This window comes from Antedon bifida, chromosome 9 (assembly GCF_963402885.1).
Source record: "Antedon bifida chromosome 9, ecAntBifi1.1, whole genome shotgun sequence".
NCBI classification, from domain to species: Eukaryota; Metazoa; Echinodermata; class Crinoidea; order Comatulida; family Antedonidae; genus Antedon; species Antedon bifida.
The window spans coordinates 17,238,483-17,260,679 of record NC_136234.1 but is presented as its reverse complement, the minus strand read 5'-3'; the positions used below and the strand labels follow the sequence as shown (position 1 = coordinate 17,260,679).

General features: G+C 34.9%; 3 protein-coding genes across 3 annotated transcripts; 2 read left to right on the top strand and 1 right to left on the bottom strand.

The window, feature by feature from the left end:
• The first annotated feature begins 922 nt into the window (after positions 1 to 922).
• Positions 923 to 5,100, top strand: LOC144852008 (UNC5C-like protein). Its single transcript, XM_078709683.1, has 5 exons — positions 923 to 1,142; positions 1,486 to 2,390; positions 2,721 to 2,861; positions 3,123 to 3,290; positions 3,810 to 5,100. Exons 1-5 carry the CDS (start codon positions 986 to 988, stop codon positions 4,248 to 4,250), a joined length of 1,812 nt encoding a protein of 603 aa, XP_078565809.1. The 5' UTR covers positions 923 to 985; the 3' UTR covers positions 4,251 to 5,100.
• Positions 5,101 to 7,059: 1,959 nt separating this feature from the next.
• LOC144851893 (gamma-butyrobetaine dioxygenase-like) lies at positions 7,060 to 20,099 on the top strand. Its single transcript, XM_078709545.1, has 15 exons — positions 7,060 to 7,104; positions 10,162 to 10,365; positions 11,130 to 11,224; positions 11,793 to 11,923; positions 12,469 to 12,608; positions 13,477 to 13,535; positions 13,696 to 13,777; positions 14,770 to 14,814; positions 15,038 to 15,162; positions 16,480 to 16,620; positions 17,167 to 17,230; positions 17,817 to 17,870; positions 18,084 to 18,152; positions 18,344 to 18,448; positions 19,139 to 20,099. The coding sequence occupies exons 2-15, from the start codon at positions 10,162 to 10,164 to the stop codon at positions 19,244 to 19,246; spliced, it is 1,422 nt and encodes a 473-aa protein (XP_078565671.1). The 5' UTR covers positions 7,060 to 7,104; the 3' UTR covers positions 19,247 to 20,099.
• Positions 19,960 to 22,133, bottom strand: LOC144851894 (iron-sulfur cluster assembly 2 homolog, mitochondrial-like). Its single transcript, XM_078709546.1, has 4 exons — positions 22,085 to 22,133; positions 21,478 to 21,604; positions 21,217 to 21,332; positions 19,960 to 20,799 (listed from the first exon to the last, which is right to left on the bottom strand). The coding sequence occupies exons 1-4, from the start codon at positions 22,126 to 22,128 to the stop codon at positions 20,625 to 20,627; spliced, it is 462 nt and encodes a 153-aa protein (XP_078565672.1). The 5' UTR covers positions 22,129 to 22,133; the 3' UTR covers positions 19,960 to 20,624.
• Positions 22,134 to 22,197: the final 64 nt, after the last annotated feature.

Sequence of the window (22,197 nt, the reverse complement as noted above, 5' to 3'; positions counted from 1 at the left end):
AACGATCATTACCGTTTTAAAATTGCAATTAACAACGGGATGCTGAGCTCCGGAGATAAAGGGTGTTTATCTGTGGCTGCGATACGATCAGTTCCACGCCCCTTAAAGCTTGGTGCCCACTAGGACGCAACACAACGACGTAACGGAACGCAAAGGGGTTTGACCAATCTCAAGCGATGGATTATTCGTACAGTCGCGTGTGATTGGTCAACTCGCTTGCGTTGTGTCTACGTTGTTGCGTCCTAGTGGGAACCAAGCTTAAGAGACGCCGTGCGCCGCGGAGAATATGAACATTAGTATTTGTTGCAGACAAATCATAAAATCAAAGTACTGTTACGAGTTCCTATCTTGGCAGAATGAGCTCAGTGTCCTTTTGTTAGATTACCTTGCCATAGAACTAACAATAGTCATAATAACTGATTCCGAGTTCGAATCTTTATTCATTCCTCACTGTGGGAAACTAGTTAATATCCAAAAATATTATGTTTGGAAGCCTTTTCTAATTCTCATAGATTTATAAACGAATTATTTTTCAGTATATCACAGTTTGGAGTTTCTTTATTCTTATTTACTTTATATGAAGCATAGAGATATAAACATTTATTTATTTATGTTATTAATATTGTAATATCTATGGATGAAGTAAAGTAAACATTGTTTTTATGGTTATTGAAGCTGAACTAAGTTTGAACATTTTTAGATTATTGCTTACGAATAGTTAATTGTGTTGTGGTTTAACTTTCTGTCTTCTTCGATCTTCGCATTTTATTGAGATTTGTTTTAAACCGCCATGGAGTGAGTCATGTAACTTGGTAAAGGAAACTGTTAATAATGATATGAACTACTACTGCTATTTACACAGGAAGTTGAACGTTATTCTTACCCAGGCACTTTACTGTTTTAGAATCTCTATGTAATCAACAACACCACAGTGAGTTGTAGAAGATATTGGTATCGGTAGATAGTCTTAGATAATAGGCCTACAATGGATTTGGTTAGTAGCGAGGAGGATTACAATCAAACGGATATATCAACGCCTGTGACAGAAGTGCCAGCAAATTTAAAACATTTACATTTAACATCAATTATCGTGCCGTGCGTTCTGTTTACCTTGATTGTGGTTGCTATTCTGCCGTCAGTGGGTACGTTAATCATTTTTGTATAAAAGTTGATATATGACAGATATGACAGTTACAATGTACTTTCTATGTTGTATAAAGTAAAAGTCTTCAATTGTTTCAGAAATCTATAATAGAGATTAGAGCAGACCTGGATTAAGAGGGAATATAGTATGCCTATAATTCTTACGTAGCTGTAATCGCGAAGGAAGTTACTGAACATCCCTTTGTCTTTAGGCCTACAGTAGATAGATCATCAAAGACAGGTGTCTACCTTTTTTAAGTTTGCCACTGAACAAACATTTTTTGTTGTTATTAATTACCATTTATTTATTTAATTTACCAGTTAATTTTCTATAATTCTCAGCAATTGTCTATCGCATACGAAAACGTACCGGTATCAAAGGGTCTTCAGTCTTGGGCAAATTTCGATTTTTGTATCGTCGGCCGCCATCAACGCTGCCACAAGATTCGACAGATTTGGAAACAGTTGAGCCTAATAATGTTGTTTTACAAAGGGAAACAGACAGTGTCAATGAAGGTCATCAATCTCTTGAAACAGTGTGCGAGTTTATTGATGATGACCCGCCGAAAGAACAGCGAATATGCAACGCTAAAGGCACATCCTTCAGAGCATGTATTGAGGAGGCCGAAGCTTGGAAAAGATCTGTGATAGGGTCTACCGATTATGACCAGGAAGCGTTCTCTCTTCCATATTTCCGAGCTGGTGTTTTTGACAAACATGGTGGCGAGTTAAACTTTGAGGAAGCAGGTGTGACATTGCTGATACCACCTGGTGCCATTCAACAATCAACACCTCAGTTAATTTACATATATTTACATAATGGAAACCAGAATAGTTTAGAGATAACTTCGAATATGATGTCAACAAGTCCGGTTGTATTCTGTGGCCCTTCTGGAATGAAGTTTAACGAAAGAGTTTTACTGTCGTATAAACATTGTGCCAACATTAAAAACAACAATGTGAAACTTGTTACTTTACGAACAGAGACAGAACCGGATCAGGTTCCTAGTTACCATAACCTCTCTGATGACAACGATTCCTTGATGCTAATCAAAGGGAACACGGTGACTCTGATGTTGCCTCACTTTACTGGACACACCACTATGCTACAATGTGAACACGAATCGGTACCTATTGTCCAAGAAAAGTGGCTTGATCTTATGCTGTTTTCGTCAAAGATACAGGAAGATGAATACGACCAACAGGTTCGTCTTTATTGTGCCAACCAAACTCCCGATGCCAGATACGTAAGTTTCATTATTTTTCGTTGAAAGAATAAGTTCTTTCCGTACCCCTTTCATCTTCCAAATTTAATCATGTCGCCTTGAATGAAATAAGCTGCAAATCTTAAATCAGTCGGAAACTGCCAGCCATAAAAAACAAAGAGAAATGTTAATGTTAAAATTAAACTTTGTAGATGACGGATTTCTAATCCGTAGCCTCAAATGAACAGTTTTTATTGATTTAAAATATTTAAAATCAACAGAAAACATCAAATAGGTTAAGCCAATTTTTAAGACACGAAAATGATTGTAAGGTATTAATAATAAATACAATTAATTATTGTCATTTACAAGCTCATCTTGGAAGATGAACGTCTTCTCAACGGTTCGATGTGCTCGCCTACAACTCCCTTCCTCTTCGCGCATGTCAGTGACTTAACTGTTCTCCTCAAAACAGAAGGAGATTGGACAGTGACTGGAGGAAAAATCAAACAGGTAATGACGTCACTATCTATGTTATTGACAATGACGTATGTAGGGGAAGGGTTAGGTGACAGAGCAAGGTTTTTTTGGTATCTTTGCAATATTTAATTCACCATCTTGGCATTCGTAGGATGATGGTTTTAAGAAAGCATTGCCTTTAGTAAAACTTCTTGTCAACTGCATTGAAACACTTCTAGAGTAGTTACATAACAGTATAACCAACATTATTTGTATATCTAATACCACATTTTTGTGCCATTTCTTACTCGTTAGTCAATTTCAAGAAAATGTTTAGTTGAAAATGTGAGGGTTCCATGTGTATATCGACTTGAGTACGATGAAGAAAAAACAGTGACGTCGTTGAAATGTCAGGTGCATGTGACTCAAGAAGAGCGTGAAGACTTGCATGGTAAAATCATCGATGTACTTGTAAAGAAACAGGTAAAATATACGTTGCTTGTTGCTTTATCGGGTTATTGCTGAACGCAGCAGTAGGCGGCCTAGTTGCATCAATTCTCACTTTTACTCCTTGATGTATTGCGTATCATCAGTCTAACTCTAGCAAACTTTACCAAACGTTTGTTTAAAAACTCCGAGTTTGCCAGTGTTAGAAGAAGCTGTAATACTGTCCAAATGCAGAATGACTGCAAACACTGTGATTTTATCGCAAACTAGATTTTCAAGAAGAAAATTAGTTGTCTTCAGTTTACCGACTGTCAAGCTGGTCTACACTTTGCCACACTCTGAGTTGCGAACTAAAGTTTGCTAGTCTCAACTAACTTGTAGTTTGCGAACAAGAGTTTGCTACGGTTTTTAGTGTAGAACAGGCTTTACACTCACCCATTTTATGTCGCCGATATATAGGACGCATCCACAATTTAGAGGTCAAATTTGCGCGTCAAAAGTGCTTCTTGTACACCGAAATATACGGTAGTAATAATTTATATTTTCGTTATACAGAGATCAGCACCTGCTCGTGAAAGAAAAGTTCCAATTACTAGACTCGTTCGTAGACGTCTTCTGTTGCCTTACCCTCTACGGGAAAGCATCCGAAAGAAACTGGACATACCTAACACACTCGGAAACGACTGGAGACATCTAGCCTACTGCCTCGGCTACGACGACTGCATTCACCAATGGGAGGAACAGCTTTGTCAACGTCTGATTTTTAGCCCAACTAATGAATTGCTTAATATCTGGGAAACAACACGATCTGGAGATAGAAAGCGTGACCTAGAAGAAATTATAAACATATTTGAGAGCATGGAGAGATTAGATGTTATATCTGATATAAAATCTTGGGACTTAATACCATCGTCAGTGAGTACGACACGAACTAAACCTGTTTTTTTTAAGTCCTCGGCTAAGTCTGAGCCGGGGAAAGGATTTTACAGATTTTAACTTTATAATGCTAAGTTCTTGACGAATTAGATATTAGAAGAAGACATTATTATAGTTAAGAATTTTACAATCTTATGTAAAAAGTCTACAAATATTGACTGTCTTTGATGATCCATTTAATTCCGATCCTCTTTCCCGACATTTTCTTTCTTTTATTTACCCAAAAATAAGTTATAAACATGTAAATAAAACATAATAGTTAAATAATTAAAAGCCTATAGGTAGTTAGATTGTATTATATTGCCTTGCTCATAAAGTCTACGCCAACTTTGTCAGTATAGGCCTAAATCACCGTAACTTACAACTATTTCATTTTAAAGAATACGGTTCATTTTTCTGACAAGCTAGCAGATGCCCAATCATCAGCAAAACAGTAATGCAGGTCCCATTAGTAGTTATATAGGTCTATGTTTGTAAATAAAAGAAGAAGGAGACAACGCTCCTATGCAGAAAAATCATCACGTCTAGTAGTAGTACGGTAGATTTTTCTGTTAGGCCTACTATTGTCAAAAGTATTCAATTTTTTAGGAACTGGTAAATCAATGCAAACGTTTGTGTTTTTCAATACTGTTGAATATAATAACATTTTGTTCATTAAGGCTACTGATAATTAGGCTACCAATTGACCCTTCACTTTTTATTAACTATTCGATGGCTATCGTAAAGGTGGAAAGTGATAAAAGAACAAACGGCAGCATTGCTGTTTTATTAATTCAAATCCGTAACTGTATTGCCTTGCAATTGCGGAAATTGTCTCGTTTTTAAAACTTTGATATTTGATTAATAATTGTTTATAATGATATATTAAATGAAATTGTAACATAACGTATTTATTTGAAAGTAAAGACTATTGAAGTAAAACTAACTGGTTTTTTGTGCATGATATAACTTAGTTTACCAAAAAAGTGTATTACAAAAGTTAATATAAATGTATAGAGGGCGCAGCATCAGTATCTAATAGTAGAGAAATAGTAGAACGTGGATGGCCTTACAAATATTTAAAATAAATATTTATTTTGATTTAGACGTAGAAATTAGGAGGCAGTGTTATCTTCTCTCCTTCTAATTAATATTGACGGGATAGCCTAGGCCTAGAACTAGTAGTAGACCGAGCCATCTTTAAAAAATTGTCTAAAAAGTTAGACTAGCCTAGTGGTTATCAGACGATCGGGACCACGGACGATCGGGCCCAAAACATTCTTGGAAAATTTTAAAAAATAAATACGCAGGGGCGGTCGCAGGACTATTTTAATTAAGAGGGTTGCCCAAAGACTCTGACACTGAGTATTTGAGCGAGAAATTTGTTAAATAACACCTCTAGATGGCCGCAAATGATACTCTCGCACGTAAAATTCATGATAAATTGCACCTCTAGTTCGCCGGAAATGTCACTCACTCTATTATAGTGCGCTATAGCAAAAAGAGGATTGTAGACTTAAATATAATATAATATAATATAATACATAATACTATAATATTCCACCAGTAGTAAACATACGCGACTAACAATATAGGATAACATTCTTTTTCGTTCAATGCAAACGTCACGGGGAAGTCCCCGATTAAGGTACTTTAATACATTCTAATAACTGTACTCAATTAATGTAAATTTATAATTTTAAAAATATATTGAGCAAAACGTTGAATTTTATTATTTTGAATTAGGCTAAATTCTAAATAAAGTCAGATGTTAAAACCACAATTTCCAAAATTCATTTTTATTCATCCACTATAAACTTTACAACGGTGTTGTTTAAACCACACTCTATTATTACTACGGAAATTCGGCCTAATATTTACGGACGTACGGAAGTGAAGATAAAGGGTACTACACGCATCGGAAATGCAGAACTATACGGACAATTATGATTTGGCCTAAAAATTGGCCTTAGATTATGAAAAATCTACCGGCAAAACGCAATAATTATGGACAAATCGATTATTGGCCTTTGCAATATGCCTAATATTTAAAAGGAATGAATATAGGCTATATTATTTTCGTTTGTCGGTGATTTTTTTTAACGCAAAGTTCATGTGTAAATGCTTTTTTTTTGTATTATAACACAAGTTCATTCGGATTTTCAGTAAATTACCAATGGTTTATGGTCAACACTCTAATCCATCACTATTCAATCAAAGTGTTATTATTATACTACTATATTGTTAAAATTGATTGTGTGATGAAAATGGATTGATAGTAAAACGTAACAAAGATACGTTCTCTCGGACCCCCCCCCCCCCCCCCCTGATTTGGCGTCCGTCGGCACATCATCGCGTCCGTCGGCAAGCAAAGGTACCGGGGAAAAATAAAGTTAAGCAAATAAGAATAAACTATTATTCTGACAATAATTGCACTGTAAACATAATTCTTTTGAGTGTTTGTTTATGTACATATCATATTATTCCCTTCAGATCCACTATTTTTTATTATAGATTATATAGTTCCACATGCCATGTGCTTTTTTCTCTAAGATATATTTATTATAAGTGCCAAAAACCCGTTTTTTCTCGATATGAGGCCTTTATTATTCAAATTTTTTAAAGAAAAAGCACACATACCATAAAAAATATCCATGTATTTAATTTTTGGAACATAATTAAATATTCCGTGTAAGGTTCAACTAGAAAACCACCATTGTGTGATATGATGTCATCGTTAGCCAATCAAAGCTAAGCTTTCCCGTGATTAGGCATTGGTCACGGTTGAATGATTTTGGATTCTGGCTGATTTTATTTGATTGGTGGATGCGAATCACCTGCAGCGAAATGTTTTCTCTCGCGCGTGTACAGTACCATGAACTCACATGGTCTGTCGTTATACACAAAGTTAGAGCAATGAATTTGTCCGAATTCCGTAAGTAAACAACTTTTTATATTTTATAAGCATTTAATGTTTTATTGATATTTCCAATGGGTGATATATAAAATAAATTACTAAAAAACGTAATCATATGTAATTATTTAAACCAAAAATGGCGTAGTTAATAGAATTGTCGACTGAGGCCGGCCGCAAATGGTTTTACTTCTTTCGTGGCTAAAAACGATCTTTTTCGGCGATGTTTTAGACCCTATATTTCGAAAACTACAAGTCAGATTTTCGTAATTCTTTTTTTATTGTAATATTAATACAACATACTAACAGATAATGTTTAATTTGGTTTTAATTTTGCATCGTTATCCCTATAAGACAACATATGACTATGCAATCCTAGAACATATATTGATCAGGTGTATATCGGGGTGTAGGCCCTATGTACAGGTAATGATACTAATTTTGTCGGCAAATTGGCAATTTCCCCCCCCCCCCCCCCCCCAACTTCAAAATCTTGGATACGCCACTGAATCGGGCCCGATCGTCCGTGGTCCCGATTGTCTGTTCCCCAGCCTAGTAGCTAGAGCCTAGGCTAGGCCCCTACGCAAGATGGTTATCAGACGGGATTCGGCCACAGACAATTTCGGCCACAGACAATAATACTACCATATCTATGGAACGCCCATAGTGCCATTGATAGGGGAACAATGAGACACGACAATGTAATACAGGATTATCGATTTCATTGTGTTTTACTTTTGTTTTTTGTTTTTACACAGGAAAACACGGACACAGACAAACTTGGCAATTAATTAATTAATAATGAAAATAAAATACGTATTTTGTAGCTAGGTGGCATGATGAGATAAGAAACGAAGAATTACGTATATACCGATCAGAGTACAACAAATACAATACGGTGAAAATTAAAATGTATAATTTTTACAAATAAAAGAAATGAATTGAATGAGGCCTAAGTGATACTAATTTTTTGTGTCAGGGTACAATAGAAATGATTTATAATATAAGAAACAAAGATTTACTAAAGTGATAATTAAATGTTTCGGTAAAGAATTATTAACGTCATGTACATTTTTCTATAAATATAAAACGAATTGAAGTACGTAGGGATATATACTAATTTTAATGTGTCGAGGTGCAATACATATAACTTTGAAGAATAAGAAACGGAAGAATAAAGTGGTTAAGAATACGATTTATTTTATCGGAAGAAACAATTGAAGAAATTAAGTATATAATTATTAAGAATTAATATGTTGTAAGATGTAAATGAAACACTGGTAAATATGGAAATGCGTGCGTTTGTTTTTGCGTGTAAAATTTTACCTAATAAAATGAACACCACTACCCAAGAGGAATTATGCGAAGGCATTGAAGAATTTTTTTTAGATATGTTTCTGAACAGGCTCGGAATGAATTTCTGACTGTGTGCGTCATGAGAAGGTACGTGGAAAACCCCGTCATATGGGTCGTTGATTTGTCCGTAGTCATTGCATTTTGCCGGGGATTCCCCATCATTTAAGTATTTCCGTAGTACCCTATTTATCTTCATTTCCCTACGTCCGTAATATTGGGCCGAATTTCCGTAGAAATTACGGACGTTCCGAACTTTGAAAAACAGTGTTTGATTGCTTCTTTCTGAATAAAATAATACAATTCAACGTTTTGCTCAATATATTTATAGCAGCAATTATTAATTGATAATAGGCATAGTAATTAGTTTGGGGACTTCCTCTGACGTTCGCATTGAACGCAACAAATGTTATCCTTAGTCGCATTTTTATCCCAATTATTACTCATTTTGTTTGTATATTGACATGATATGATATGTTCATTTATTCTGTGCATGTTAAAATATGTTAAATGCATATCGCCGCAAATTACTCGATTATTATTTTTATGTTGGGTCTGATATGTTCGTTTTATTTATGCACCTGTGTTCTTAAGACATGACCTGAGCTCCATGATAAAACATTGAATTACTCCTGTGTTGTATTAAAAACCAATCAAATGAAGACGATAAAGTTTAATTAAATATATTTTTTTTATCACTAATTTTCTTCTTGATTCTGCTTGTATTGATGTGTAAGTTCCTGATATTCCTCTTTGTTCCTTAGGTCACCTAAGCAATGTAAGGAAAAACGTTTTAATTAAACTTATTTTTTTTTTCTTAGCATTTCTTTTTTCATAGCCAAACTATTAATACGTCTGTACTAAGAGAGTATTTAACTGTGTCACTGACAGTTGAATTTGTTTTCCCCAAGACTCCATGATACAACTAAACTGGAATGGAAACAACAAATCTAATAAATGCAAATTGTAGTGGAATAACGTTAAGAATGATAACACTGTAATGTGTAGTAATATTCATAAAAATTACAGTACTATACAACAAAGCATGAGATGCGATAACTAATAGCAAAAACAATAGCACGGTCTAATATATGCGTGAATGGCGCGCCATAGAAATCTGTTGTGGCCGAAACGGTCATATGCCATCGGACGATCGGGCCCACTTCAAGATGATCGGGCCCATCAGGGGTGAAAGACGATCGGGCCCAGAGACGATCGGGCCCAAAACATTCTCGGAAAATTGAAAAAAATAATACAATAATAATAATGCAAACAACACAATAATAACAATCAAAACAATCACATTTATTCATAAATCGAGAGTATTGGTAAGAAATTCTTAAAACCAGCAGTAGTGTTAATTAGGGAAAAATTATGATAAAATCAGAAAAAAATCTAATTAACCTTTTTAATTAAAATCCTAATTACGCAAGAAAAGCATGTTGACACTAGCACTAGGAATTAAAAATTTATATAACACAAACGACTATCGGGCCCAACGCTAAGACGATCGGGCCCAACTGGTATGACGATCGGGCCCAACGCTGAAGACGATCGGGGCCGCTTTTCTTTTTTTCTTGTACAATTTTCAAATTGCGCAGCGCCATTGAAAATTTCTTCACGCAATTTCAGATTTATGCAACAAAAAAATAGCAATTGCTTGCATAATTTAACATTTAATTAAATCCTGCAAAATTCAATTAAACAACTAAATTATTATTTAAGATGTTGATGCAGAATTTTAAATCACTGTCAAGTCTTTTTGAAAATCTGTGTGCGTTTGGTGTTAGACGAATTTGTCGGTTTCATACTAGACGTTCAAGGTCCACAAACTATCCTGTTATTTCAAGTTCATCAAAGCGTAAATATTTACCTGAATTATTGTACAGGAAAACTCAATTTAATGAACAAAGGAGCTTTCTCAAAACGGTATAGTAGTTTCAATCTTTTGTGTGATTTTAAATTTAAAATTAATTTGCATGTATTTTCTTATTTTTATTTGTTTATTTATTATCCTTTTATTATACTGGGTGACCTCGTCAATCAAACACCAGGTAGCCACCCCCTCCCACTCGTCTCGAAAGATGTACTAGGTTCTTTAAAGTGCACATGAGCTAGATCATGTCATGTGTACACTGGACATATGGTTTATAGTCCTTTATCTGAGAAGACTCGTTCTACCACCAGAACCATGGAGCAAGTGAGCCTCGAACCCTTGCCGATGTTATGTAATCGGCCACTCATTCACTTGTAGTAGTACTATAGTGTATATAGAATTGTGTTGCTTTGAGACAAAACAAATATTCTCATACATTTAGTGCCCTAAATAGCAGAACCTATTTGTATGACAGATGATGGCATTTTAAATTTTACACCTTATATACAGTATCCTTACAGTTTCATTGTTGATTTTGTTCCATTCAACGGTAAAGATGGTTCTATGGTTCCATTCATTACATGAAAATTATTATATATATAATACAGTAGGACCATTCATAAGAGGACATTTTTGTCTGTAAATTAAACAAGGGCTAATATAACTTATCTTAACACTAAGGCCAACACCTTTTCAGGGACACCCCAATTGTTTGCTCCCAATGGTGTCCCCCTAATTGAGAATTTACTGATGCCATACCATTGGACGACTTCCATAGTACTTTCAAATTCATACATGTTGTCTTTTTGCATTTTAGTTATCAATATCTACACAAAACGACAACTTAAACATTAATGAGGATGGAAGTGAGATTGTTATTCGTTGGAATGACGACGTTGAAGCCATCAGTAGGTAAGTCACATGACCTATTGTCTTCATGCGTAGTGGTAGATACGACCGTAACATATATCCAGAGAAACAACAATAATAAATCAAAATTAATTAAAATTTTGTTTGACCAACTGTTTTCATTGGGTGGTGTGGACAGGGTATATATATCTTTCAATCCATTGTGTATTGTAGAGCCTTACTACACTATTATGAGGAGTGGGTTCTCGCTTTTCTACAAAATAAACCCCTTAAATTTTGTATAAAGCAGCAACTTTTCACGATATGGACCATATATTATTTGTTATTTTGCCACAAGCTATCGACCCTGTGAACCCAGTCCTAGCCAGGTGACCCACCAGCCTGAGCACTTTGTGGATATGTGCGCTATATAAATCTTATTACCTTATTTATTTTTTAAATTTTCATTTTTTATTTTAAATTTATCTTATTACAACTGTAACTTTCCTTTTTTTTTCTGCCCTGCCTACAGCATCCAACATTTGTTCAAAAAAATTTAAACTTAATCCAATCTGAGAATACTCACAATTTACAGACTATGGTAGAGATATGTAATAAATTCTTTTTACAGATATCATAGTATATGGCTTCGCTATAACTGCAAATGTGATTCCTGTATACAAGCTCATAGTGGACAGAAATTAACTGATATTTTAAGTATTCCAGAAAAACCAACTCTAATATCTGCAACAGTACAACCAGGTTGGTATACTATGCAAGAACATACATTCTTCCATACAGTATTGATTTTAAACAGTGCTTTTAGTCGACTGGCCGAGCGGTTAAAGCAGGAGCTTTGGCGCAAACCATAGCTATACAATCGGCACAGGTTCTATTCACTCCTTGACCATTGTTCTTGTGGTAGAACAAGTCTTCTCGGACAAGGACTTAAAACTGGAGGTCCAGTGTACACATCTGGCTCGTGTGTTTGTGTTAAAGAACCCAGTACATCTTTTTGAAGAGTAGGGGGTTACCCCGGTGTACTGGTCCATTCAGCCCCTGTCGTTGTGGACAGACGAACGGGTGCTGTTTGGTGGCAGCACTCGACATGAAAGTTGTGCTCACTGATGGGAGCGGTACCATCTGACCACATGAACTTTCATATGTTCATCTACTACTAACTAGGGACTCAATTCACTTTTTTTTTGTCACTCTCTGCTTTTTAGAACATCTGCTTCCATTTAAGGATTTTAAATACTATTTCACTGGTTAATAGAATAGAATTGTTATTCCATGTTGTTTTATAGATGGCAATCATGTTCAACTTCAGTGGAAAGAAGAACCAGACCATGTAGGAGTGGTGACACTGGATTGGCTTAAGGAGCATTGTTACTCGCAGAAAGCTCGCAATGATAGAATGAAAAAGTGTGAATATAAGTTTTTGACGGTAAGAAATTCTTACTTGGAAATTGGAAATACATACTTGCTTACCAATCCCAGGAAAATTCTGCTGCAGTAGATAGATGGTTAACATACTTGCTTGCCAATCCCAGAGTGTTGGGTTCAAATCCTAATTCCTATAATTGTGTAGCATCACTGCATTTTGTGTGTAAAGCGCTTAGAAAAATTGTATTAGACGTTATGTAAGACTACCATTATTATTATTACTGCAAGTAATGACTTGACGCTGAATACATTCCGCATCACTTACCCGGGTGGTTCAGCGACCCGGGTAACTTTTTACGTCGTTTACACCGGCCTACATTTCCGCATTTTTGCGTCCCGGGTACGACTCGGGTTATACAATTCCGGATCAACTCTGCATTTTTACTGGCGGTGTAAAAGGGGTATAAGATAAGATATTATAGTCCATCATGTATACATATAAAAATGTATCTTCATTGTTTTCTACTCTCTCCACCCTCTATTTACCAGCCTGTTCCTCTTTTGTTTTATTTCTTTTATTCCAGTCTTGTCTGCTACATATTCTCAATTTTGTCCAAGTACTCTCACTTGCACTGATGAAGGGCTAGCATTACCCGAAAGCTATGCTAATTTTTCTAGCTGTTTTCCTTTATGGTTTTTGCTTATTTTATTTTGTATCTTCATTGAGATATACAGCCACTGATACCCACAGCATTGTCATTATTTTCAATAATTTGCCTTTGGATTCATATCAAAATATATATTGGTAGTGATATCTAAATCAGTAATACAAATCATTAGCATGTAATTTATTGGAGCAGCTGTCTGTACCAGGTTTCTGTCATGAAAACTGGTTATCAATAAATGTTTTTTTCCTAATTATATTATAGGGCGACATAGAATATTTTGATTTTGAACAGGTCATGTCTTGTGAAAAGACATTTCTGAGGTATTTTTTAAATTATTTTTAGTATTCTATCAAATAATGTATTCTTGGACAGTATTTTTTAACTAAATGTCACAAGTAATACTAAAAATAAGTGATGTTTATGAACATTTTAAAATAAATACCAAAACACACCTGGCATTTTATTTATTTTTGATTGTAGGTACATAAAATATTTAAATGAGTATGGCGTAACTGTGATTGACGGCATCCCAACTAAAAATGATGAAAATAAGGTTATTGAGGTAAATGTCTTAGGATTACTGTATATCTTTTAGTTATTAGTAAGTTTTCGCAACCTTACGAATACGATAACGAAAACGGATACGTCACACATTTGTGAAACTTTTGAGCTGATCCCCATTTCATATTCGTAAAGCGTATTCGTGTTGACGAATATCATATTCGTAACTACAAAACGAGTATAGTTATTGATCTATTTTGCACATTTTGCATTTGAATCAGGAATGATTCATTATTATAATATAATTATACGTTTATTGAAAGTAATTTACTAAAGTAATTTACTAAAATGCCAGGTCAATTTTGATAAATAGCAGTTTTTAAAGTCCTCACTCGCTTTGATGTTGATCGCCGTTACGCTAGGCCTAGGCAGCCAAGCACCAAGCAACACGTACCTGCGCTTTGCTCAAATTTACCGCAGTCATATTTTGTACGGCGCCTTCAATATTTCGTTGCCATGCGAAACAGATTTTTACTGGCTTACGAAAAACGAATACGTGTGCATGACGTATCCGTTTTCGTTATCGTATTCGTAAGATTGCGAAAACTCCCTAATAACAATTACCAATTCCTTGTACAAAAATAAATAGGTGCCCAGGAAGCATTATTATTTTTCCTATCCAATTAAGGCATAAATCATGAATAATTATGGCAAATTGGAGAGGGCGCTATATAAGCATGCAGAGAGATTAAATAATTTGTGTAAACAGCGTTTGCAAGCGAAATGTTTGGTTTAGTGGTAAAGGATTTAACCTATTACACTGGAGGCCTCGGTTCGAGGTCTTTCAAGAACATGTTTTTTTTTAAATGGTTGAGAGATTATTTAGAGGGTTAGGTTTAGTATATTTAAGAAGTAGATCAGCTATCTTACAATTCTTTATAATAGAAAATAATTAAGGTAATGAATTCTGCCTTAATTGGATAGAAAAAAAATATTACCTGAAAATATGATTACGGTTCCTACATTGTATTAAATTATTCCTTTTTTATCCAGATTGCTAAAAGGCTAGGAGGTGTCCTGACTACTCTTTATGGTGATGTAAGTAGATAAACTATTTTGTTATAAAACAGCCAGCCAGTTCATTCATTATCTGTTATTTCGGATTTTCTGGTCCATAGAAAGTAAAATTATATAAATGAAAAGACTGTACTAAGTACTACTACTCATCTCAGGATGGCATTCCACCTGGAGAGAATCTTTGACTTATATAAGACGTCTATAATCGTTGAGACTAAAACATATATTATGACATTGTTTTTAGCATTTTGATGTCAAGAACGAAGATAAACCCATTAACATTGCATATACATCTGTAGAGTTGGACTTCCACATGGACCTGTCCTACTATGAGTCTGTCCCAGGGCTACAGCTTCTTCATTGTATGAGGTAAAATTGATTTCTTTATTAGAGAGGTTTCGCAATCTTACGTATACGATAACGAAAATGGATACGTCACGCACACGTATTCGTTTTCGTAAGCCATTAAAAAATCTGTTTCGCATGGCAACGAAATATTGAGGCACGTCCAAAATATGACTGCGGTAAATTTGAGCGAAGCGCAGGTATGTGTTGCTTGGTGCTTGGCTGCCTAGGCCTAGCGTAACATCAAAGCGAGTGAGGACTTTAAAAACTGCTATTTATCAAAATTGACTTGGCATTTTAGTAAATTACTTTAGTAAATTACTTTCAATAAATCTATAATTATATTATAATCATGAATCATTCCTGATTCAAATGCAAAATTTGCAAATAGATCAAAAACTATACTCGTTTTGTAGTTACGAATATGACTGGTGATATTCATCAACACGAATACGCTTTACGAATATGAAATGGGGATCAGCTCAAAAGTTTCACAAATGTATGACGTATCCGTTTTCGTTATCGTATTCGTAAGGTTGCGAAACCTCCCTATTAATCTCGTGCGTAACCTTTTTTAAACTCTTATGTTTGAAAATATGTAGTGTTTGAAACTATAAATATGCCAGGAATTAAAAACGCTAAACTCTGGCTAGTTTGACAAAAAAAGTGCCCAAATATGGTAGTTATAATATGTTTAAATATGGTAGTGATATGACATAATCATGTCCATATATGGGCACATCACATTTGTTTGTCACATAAAGTTTGATAGTATAGATAGATCTTTAGGTCTAGGAGGGGTTTTGGATTTATTGCATGAACCGCATAGTATCGTTAAAATATAGTAATTTAAGGCCAATTTACACAGATGAGCGGTAACGATAATAAAAATGTAGAATCTATTGTATGTTATTCCTTATGACCATTTACACACAACGCAGAGAGGATGGGTCGGTTCCTGCTCAGTATAGACACAGATTCTACGCGGGGCAAGCTACGAAGTTTTACGCTTGCTGTTAACGTTCATCTGTGCAAATTGGCCTTTACTCTCAAATACGTTAACGCCCATTCCACTTGCATAGCAATATCCGCCTTGAGCACTTTTGTGGATATGTGCGCTGTATAAATATTATTATTATTATAAACAAATAATGAGAATCAAGGCGTGTAGCATAGAGGTGTATCCTTTTTGTTTTAATGGAATGTTCCAATCTGCCATTCAATATTTATATCCACTCACACATGGATAATTAACACGCATAACATAATTTAGTGCCCTAGAAGTTTATAAAGATTCTATACCCAATACAACCTAATCATCAATCATATTTTTTCTTTAAGATTTGATGACGCAGTTGTGGGAGGGGAGAATGTTCTGCTTGATATATTTCAAGTAGTTGAGGAACTACGCCAACAATTCCCTGATGATTTTGACACGCTGTGCAGAGTGCCTGCAACGTTTCAAAAGGTGCACTTTGAAAGGTATGATAAATAGATAAGATGCTTCCACTTTCTCTGACATTCTCCTAAATGAAACACTCACTCTGGTTTGGAAAGACAAAATTAATTTCTAGTTGTTTGAGTTGCAAAGGAATACCATCTCTTAAGCTCTGTCTATACTTCAATTCAATTCAAACTACTATCAAACTTTATGCGATGTGCCCATAAATGGACATGATGATGTCATATCACTACCCTATTTGGGCACACACTAGCTTATTAGGGCATATCACTACCATATTTGGGCACATCACACTTTTTTGTCAAACTAGTTTGATAGTGTAGACAGAACTTTAACATTGATTATACAAATATTGAATGTTTATATGAGTTGTATGGTGAGAATATTAGAATTATCATTATTAGATATCACTTTTCTGTTAGGGCTATTTCCAATTGACGTGATGCATAATTAACCAATCACATTACAAGAATACATTCATGTCAGTGTTATAAATAGTGATACTATGCCAACAATATTTAACTGTTGTTTCTCTTGTGTTTGAAGTTATTATTTTGTTTTCTCAGAGAAAATCCTGCAGCATTCCAATATCAAAGACCACACATCAATGTTCATCCAGTTACAAAACATGTAGGTAAAATGATAAATATTGGAGCTGTTGCATGGTGGGTAACATTCTTGCCTTTCAATCCCAGGGTTCAATAGTGACTAGTGCTATGACCTAGTTTCTACTCCACTTCTTAAACCTCAAATAAATTTTTAAATGATAAATGTAGTGGTACTAGCTTGATGGTTAATGTGCTTGCCTTCCAATCCCAAGGTCCAGGGTTCAATCCTGACCTAGGTCCAGGGTTCAATCCTGACCTAGTGCCAGGACTGAACTCGGCACTCTTTCAATTCCACTTCTTAAACCTCAAGATAAATGCAGTGGAGCTGTAGGTTGGTGGTAACATGCTTGCTTTCCAATACCAAGGTCCAGGGTTCAATCTTGACCTAATGCTGGGGTTGTAACTCACGACTCTTTCAACTACACTCTCTAAGCCTCAAATGATAAATTATAAAATAGTTTATCCATCCTGTAATTGGCAAGTTACTCGCTGTTGGATGCATATGGAATGAAACAATTTAAAAATGTATAGTTTATCCATCCTGTAATTGAAGAATTACTTGCTGTTGGATGTGTATGGATAATTATAGATTTATTTTGATTTTATAGGTAACTGCAGTGACATGGTCTCCAGCGTTTGAAGGCGCCTTGCACGTTGATGAAGTATGTCAAGCTGAAAAACTGTATTTTTCAATAACAATTTTTACAACCTTCCCAGTACAATTGCTGTTGTTGTCCTACCCCATTACAATACAACCCAGTATTTTGATACCCCATGTGTATAGATGCATGTGGAAACTATTTGAAAACTACATAAACTCTCTCTCTTATAATACAGATATTATAATTTATTTGTTCACACTTACATTTTGATAGGATGAAGTTGTTCCATACTACAGCGCTTACAGACGATTGGCCGAACTTTTGAAGAATTCAAATTTGAAGGTAAACATTCTGTAGTATATTGAGTGTGCTAGTCGTGCAAATGTATGTGACCAATGCAGTCACATCGATCTGTATTACAACATAACAATCTCTGATATTGTTTTTGGAAGGCAACTCATTTGTACTGGTAAATGTATGGTTGGTCAAATAAATAAAGGAATTTTAAAATAATTGTACTATTTTTGTTTTAGAAGGAACTCAAGTTGCATCCAGGTCAATGTCTTGTCTTTAACAATCGACGTGTTTTGCATAGTAGAAGAGAATTTCAATTGAATGGAGGAAAGAGACACTTAAGGGTATATATACAGTATAATGTATCTCCTGTATCTGGGAAACTTCCTTTCCTTTTCATGCCCTTAGGACATAACTTAACCCAGGCCTTACAGCTTAAGGGGCCTCAGAGCATGAGCAGCCCTAATGCAACTACCCAGCGTTGGAAGGCCATTTAGGAGTGCTAAACCAGGAGCCTTTGCCTCCTGCATTACGCCACTGAAGGTTGTTAGACCAAGGCATTCTAACAACAGGATGCTGAGCTCTGGAGATCAAAGGATTTATCTGTGGCTACGACACAATCAGTTCCATGCTCCTTAAACAGACACTGCTCGCCGCAGAGAATATGTACATAGTACATTACTGTTGGTATTTGTCGCAGCCAGACATAAGATCAAAGAATTGTTACAAGTTAATATCTTGGCAAAGCATCCTGTTGTTCGATTGCCTTGGTTAAACCAATGCAGTTGAAAATGACTGGAACTGGAAGTGGACCAGAAGACCAGGATAATCCTTTTCTGTTTCTGTAAGATGCACTGGGCTCTGTAAAGTGCACATGAGCCAGATGTGTGCACTGGACCTTACCAAGTCCTTATCTGAAAAGACTGGTTCTACCACCATAACTATGGTCAAGGTATGTCTTGAACCTGAGCCAATATTTACCATTCAGCCACTCAACCCTACCTTAATTTAAGTTTGTATTTTTAAATTTCAAGGGATGTTACGTGAACATAGACGAATTCAAAAACATTGTTCAAGTGGAACACCTAAAACAAGGGACTGGCGAACTGGTACGGAGAGTTGGAAACCAATGTCTGTTTTAAAATTTTAAAAAGTAAACTAATATTAATTATTTATTTAAATATTTTATGAAATATTTTAGAAATTCAGAGATGCAATGAATATTCAATGTATTTTATATTATGGTATTGCTTTTGTCTGTAAATATAATAAATAATGGTACCAAAGAGTAGAATGCATGAGAATATGAAATTGTTTACTGTCAACATTTAAAGACACTAGGCCTAGACCTACGAGTCACGAACTCAAACCTTCTGCTTCATATGCAGATGTCCTAACCATTAGACCACAGGGGCTTTCACATTATAAAATTTGATTGAATAGCGACACTTTAACACTCTCGGCATGGTACAGCAGAATAGTACTAGTTCTTAGTTGTACGCACAGGCAATAGAAATCAAATCGATACGCCCTCATCTTTCCGTATATTAATTCACAAAGCAGGATCTCCAAAGAGATACTTTTATATATATAAACATTTACCGCCCGGTTATATACTGATTATTAATTAATTTTTTAATTATCATTTAAATAGTTATGGTCTTTAACTGTGGAGGAAAATTAATTTTGGATTGTTGATTATGCAATTTAGTTTAGGCTTAAACATGCCTGGTTACTCTACCAGCTAGGCATAGCTAGCCCGACTGTTTTTTTTGTGTGTGTTGTATTGTATTGTGTATGAATTATCCTATTATATTAAAATAATTCATGACTTTTTATATTTATAATTAATGGTTTGAAAGCTTGTCAACGAAACAAATTTCCTTTTGGGCCAATAAATTTCTGTATTCTGCCAGTAAACATAATTTGCAGATTAATATTTAAATTTAGGGTAGGGTTGCGATAATTTTTCATGAAATAAATATAATAAATGTTTTCTGTGAAGTTGTGATTTTTGTATGCCAGTCCAAATTTTCTCAACTACAGCCAACCCATATTGAGGTGATCCTAAAGATGTGCCCTTTATAGGGTTATTCTACATTATGGTCATTTAATCACTACAAATTTAATTTGTTACATTTTAATAATATCTCATATTTACATCTATACAAAGCCTATTAGAACATGCACAGTTTACAGTGAACAGTAAGCAAATACTGTATGTTCATAAATTCTATGTTAATGCAATATGTTTTCCTATATGTATTTTAAATAGATGGTACAACACAAACTAAAACTGTCCTCAAGATTATGTTTGTTAATGTCATTTTAGATTGCAATATTTAAATGTTTTATTTGACAATACTGTATTATATAAGGGAATTACTTTTCCACATCGCAAGATATACACCATGTCAAGGATGTTACACCCTGTTAATATAAATAATGATCCTCCTATAAATTTTTTAATTTTCAAAAGGCTTTCACATATGAAGCTTTTGTAAACCTATCTACGATATTTTAAAATTTAATTGAAAATGATGCGCCGCAAGAGCATCCTTTTTCCGCAATAGGGTTGTTGACAATTTGGAAAGCTGAACGGATTAGTTCCTCTTGATAATCTACGACTGACCCTTTTACGTATTCTAGCGACATCTCATCAATAACTAATTTTGCACCATCTTTCTCGAAAACCCTGCAGAAGGAAGAAAACAAGTAGTGTGGTTTCTATCAGGTACAGTATATCTTGATTAAGTTAAAAAGAGAGCTTTTTGATATTTGTGATGGAGGGGTGGGGTGTGCTTAGCCTCTCTAACCCCATTTTTTGGTTAGCAGGAAGCCTCTGTTTGACCTGTTCAGATTGTAGAATTGTAATGCCTGAATCCATGAGACATTTGTCATAATGCCTCTCTACCCCCATTTTATGGAAATCTTGTACATTTGCCTGTCTCCAACTTGACACATTGGAATTGTATGGATAATGTGCATGGTGCTTTTAAAGTTTATTATGGCTATATTTATGAGAAATTGATTTGAAGAGCTGTTGAGGAAATCCGAGTCAATGTTGTTTTACTTTTGACAGCAATTGCCCTCCATAGACATGACACTTTACCTATCTTCATCTGTAGTCTCTGAGTCTAATGAGAACATGTACTGAAATCCGGAGCAGCCACCACCTTCAACAGATAAACGCAAATGTTCTCCCTGTGCCCCTATTTTCTTGATTTGCTGGAACGATAAAAGAATAATATTGCATTAACATCGAATTAGACCTATCATTTTCATTCAGAAATATCGGAAATTCTGGAATTTAAAATAAAATTGATTGATAGTTTAGTTTTGAAGCAAAGAAGCAGGACAGATGTTTAATTACTTTAACACAGCTATCACTAAGGGTGACTTTATTCTCCTCCTCCTCCTTTGATGTGGCATTGTTTGCTGTTGATCGAACGATGGTCGTATGTCGTGTGTTCGCTCCAAGTAATGTTTTTAAAACATTTCTATAAATAAAACAAAAACAAGTTACCATTTAGTGATGAGGCCTTAGGCCTAGCTAGATAATTATGATTGTAAAAACAGTAACACAAAAAAAGTCAGTAGGACCTAAACTAAAAGGCCCTATAGCTAGGTCTATAAAATATTATTATTTTAATTATTTATCAGGATTCAACCAAAATAAAATATATTTAGCCTAACCAACTAACTGCGACTAGGCTCATGCAATGACATGCCAAAATAGTCCAGCTAGGCCTGGGAACACCAGACGCATGGCCCACTCAACACCACCACCGGCGAACAATGACTAATGAGGACCGACTGGCCCGAACCAAGTGTCGGAAATTAATCTAGGCCTAGGCCTTTATGAGTTAATAACGATTGATATAAAAATATAATATTATTATTTAACATTAGTTATGTATACGACCTGAAAGTTTAATAAAGTATAAAAGTGGTCAGGAACTTAATAATCGTAATCTTACCGATGGACGATCTGTGACAATTTCAAAACATTGGTTGTCGCCATTTTGTTTTAAAATTTAGTCTCGTACCATTACAGTTTTCAGTTATAATTTACTTTTACATTTTAAACATT

Bases quoted from the DNA above. Each gene is read 5' to 3' on its own strand.
- LOC144852008 (XM_078709683.1), top strand. From the start codon at position 986: ATGGATTTGGTTAGTAGCGAGGAGGATTACAATCAAACGGATATATCA. The intron at 2,391-2,720 runs GTAAGTTTCATT...GTCATTTACAAG, and splicing joins AAACTCCCGATGCCAGATAC to CTCATCTTGGAAGATGAACG. The intron at 3,291-3,809 runs GTAAAATATACG...TTCGTTATACAG, and splicing joins ATGTACTTGTAAAGAAACAG to AGATCAGCACCTGCTCGTGA.
- LOC144851893 (XM_078709545.1), top strand. From the start codon at position 10,162: ATGTTGATGCAGAATTTTAAATCACTGTCAAGTCTTTTTGAAAATCTG. The intron at 13,536-13,695 runs GTATTTTTTAAA...TTTTGATTGTAG, and splicing joins TGTGAAAAGACATTTCTGAG to GTACATAAAATATTTAAATG. The intron at 18,153-18,343 runs GTAAACATTCTG...TTTTTGTTTTAG, and splicing joins TGAAGAATTCAAATTTGAAG to AAGGAACTCAAGTTGCATCC.
- LOC144851894 (XM_078709546.1), bottom strand. From the start codon at position 22,128: ATGGCGACAACCAATGTTTTGAAATTGTCACAGATCGTCCATCG. The intron at 21,605-22,084 runs GTAAGATTACGA...TTTTATTTATAG, and splicing joins TTGTCACAGATCGTCCATCG to AAATGTTTTAAAAACATTAC. The intron at 20,800-21,216 runs GTAAAGTGTCAT...TTCCTTCTGCAG, and splicing joins GAGACTACAGATGAAGATAG to GGTTTTCGAGAAAGATGGTG.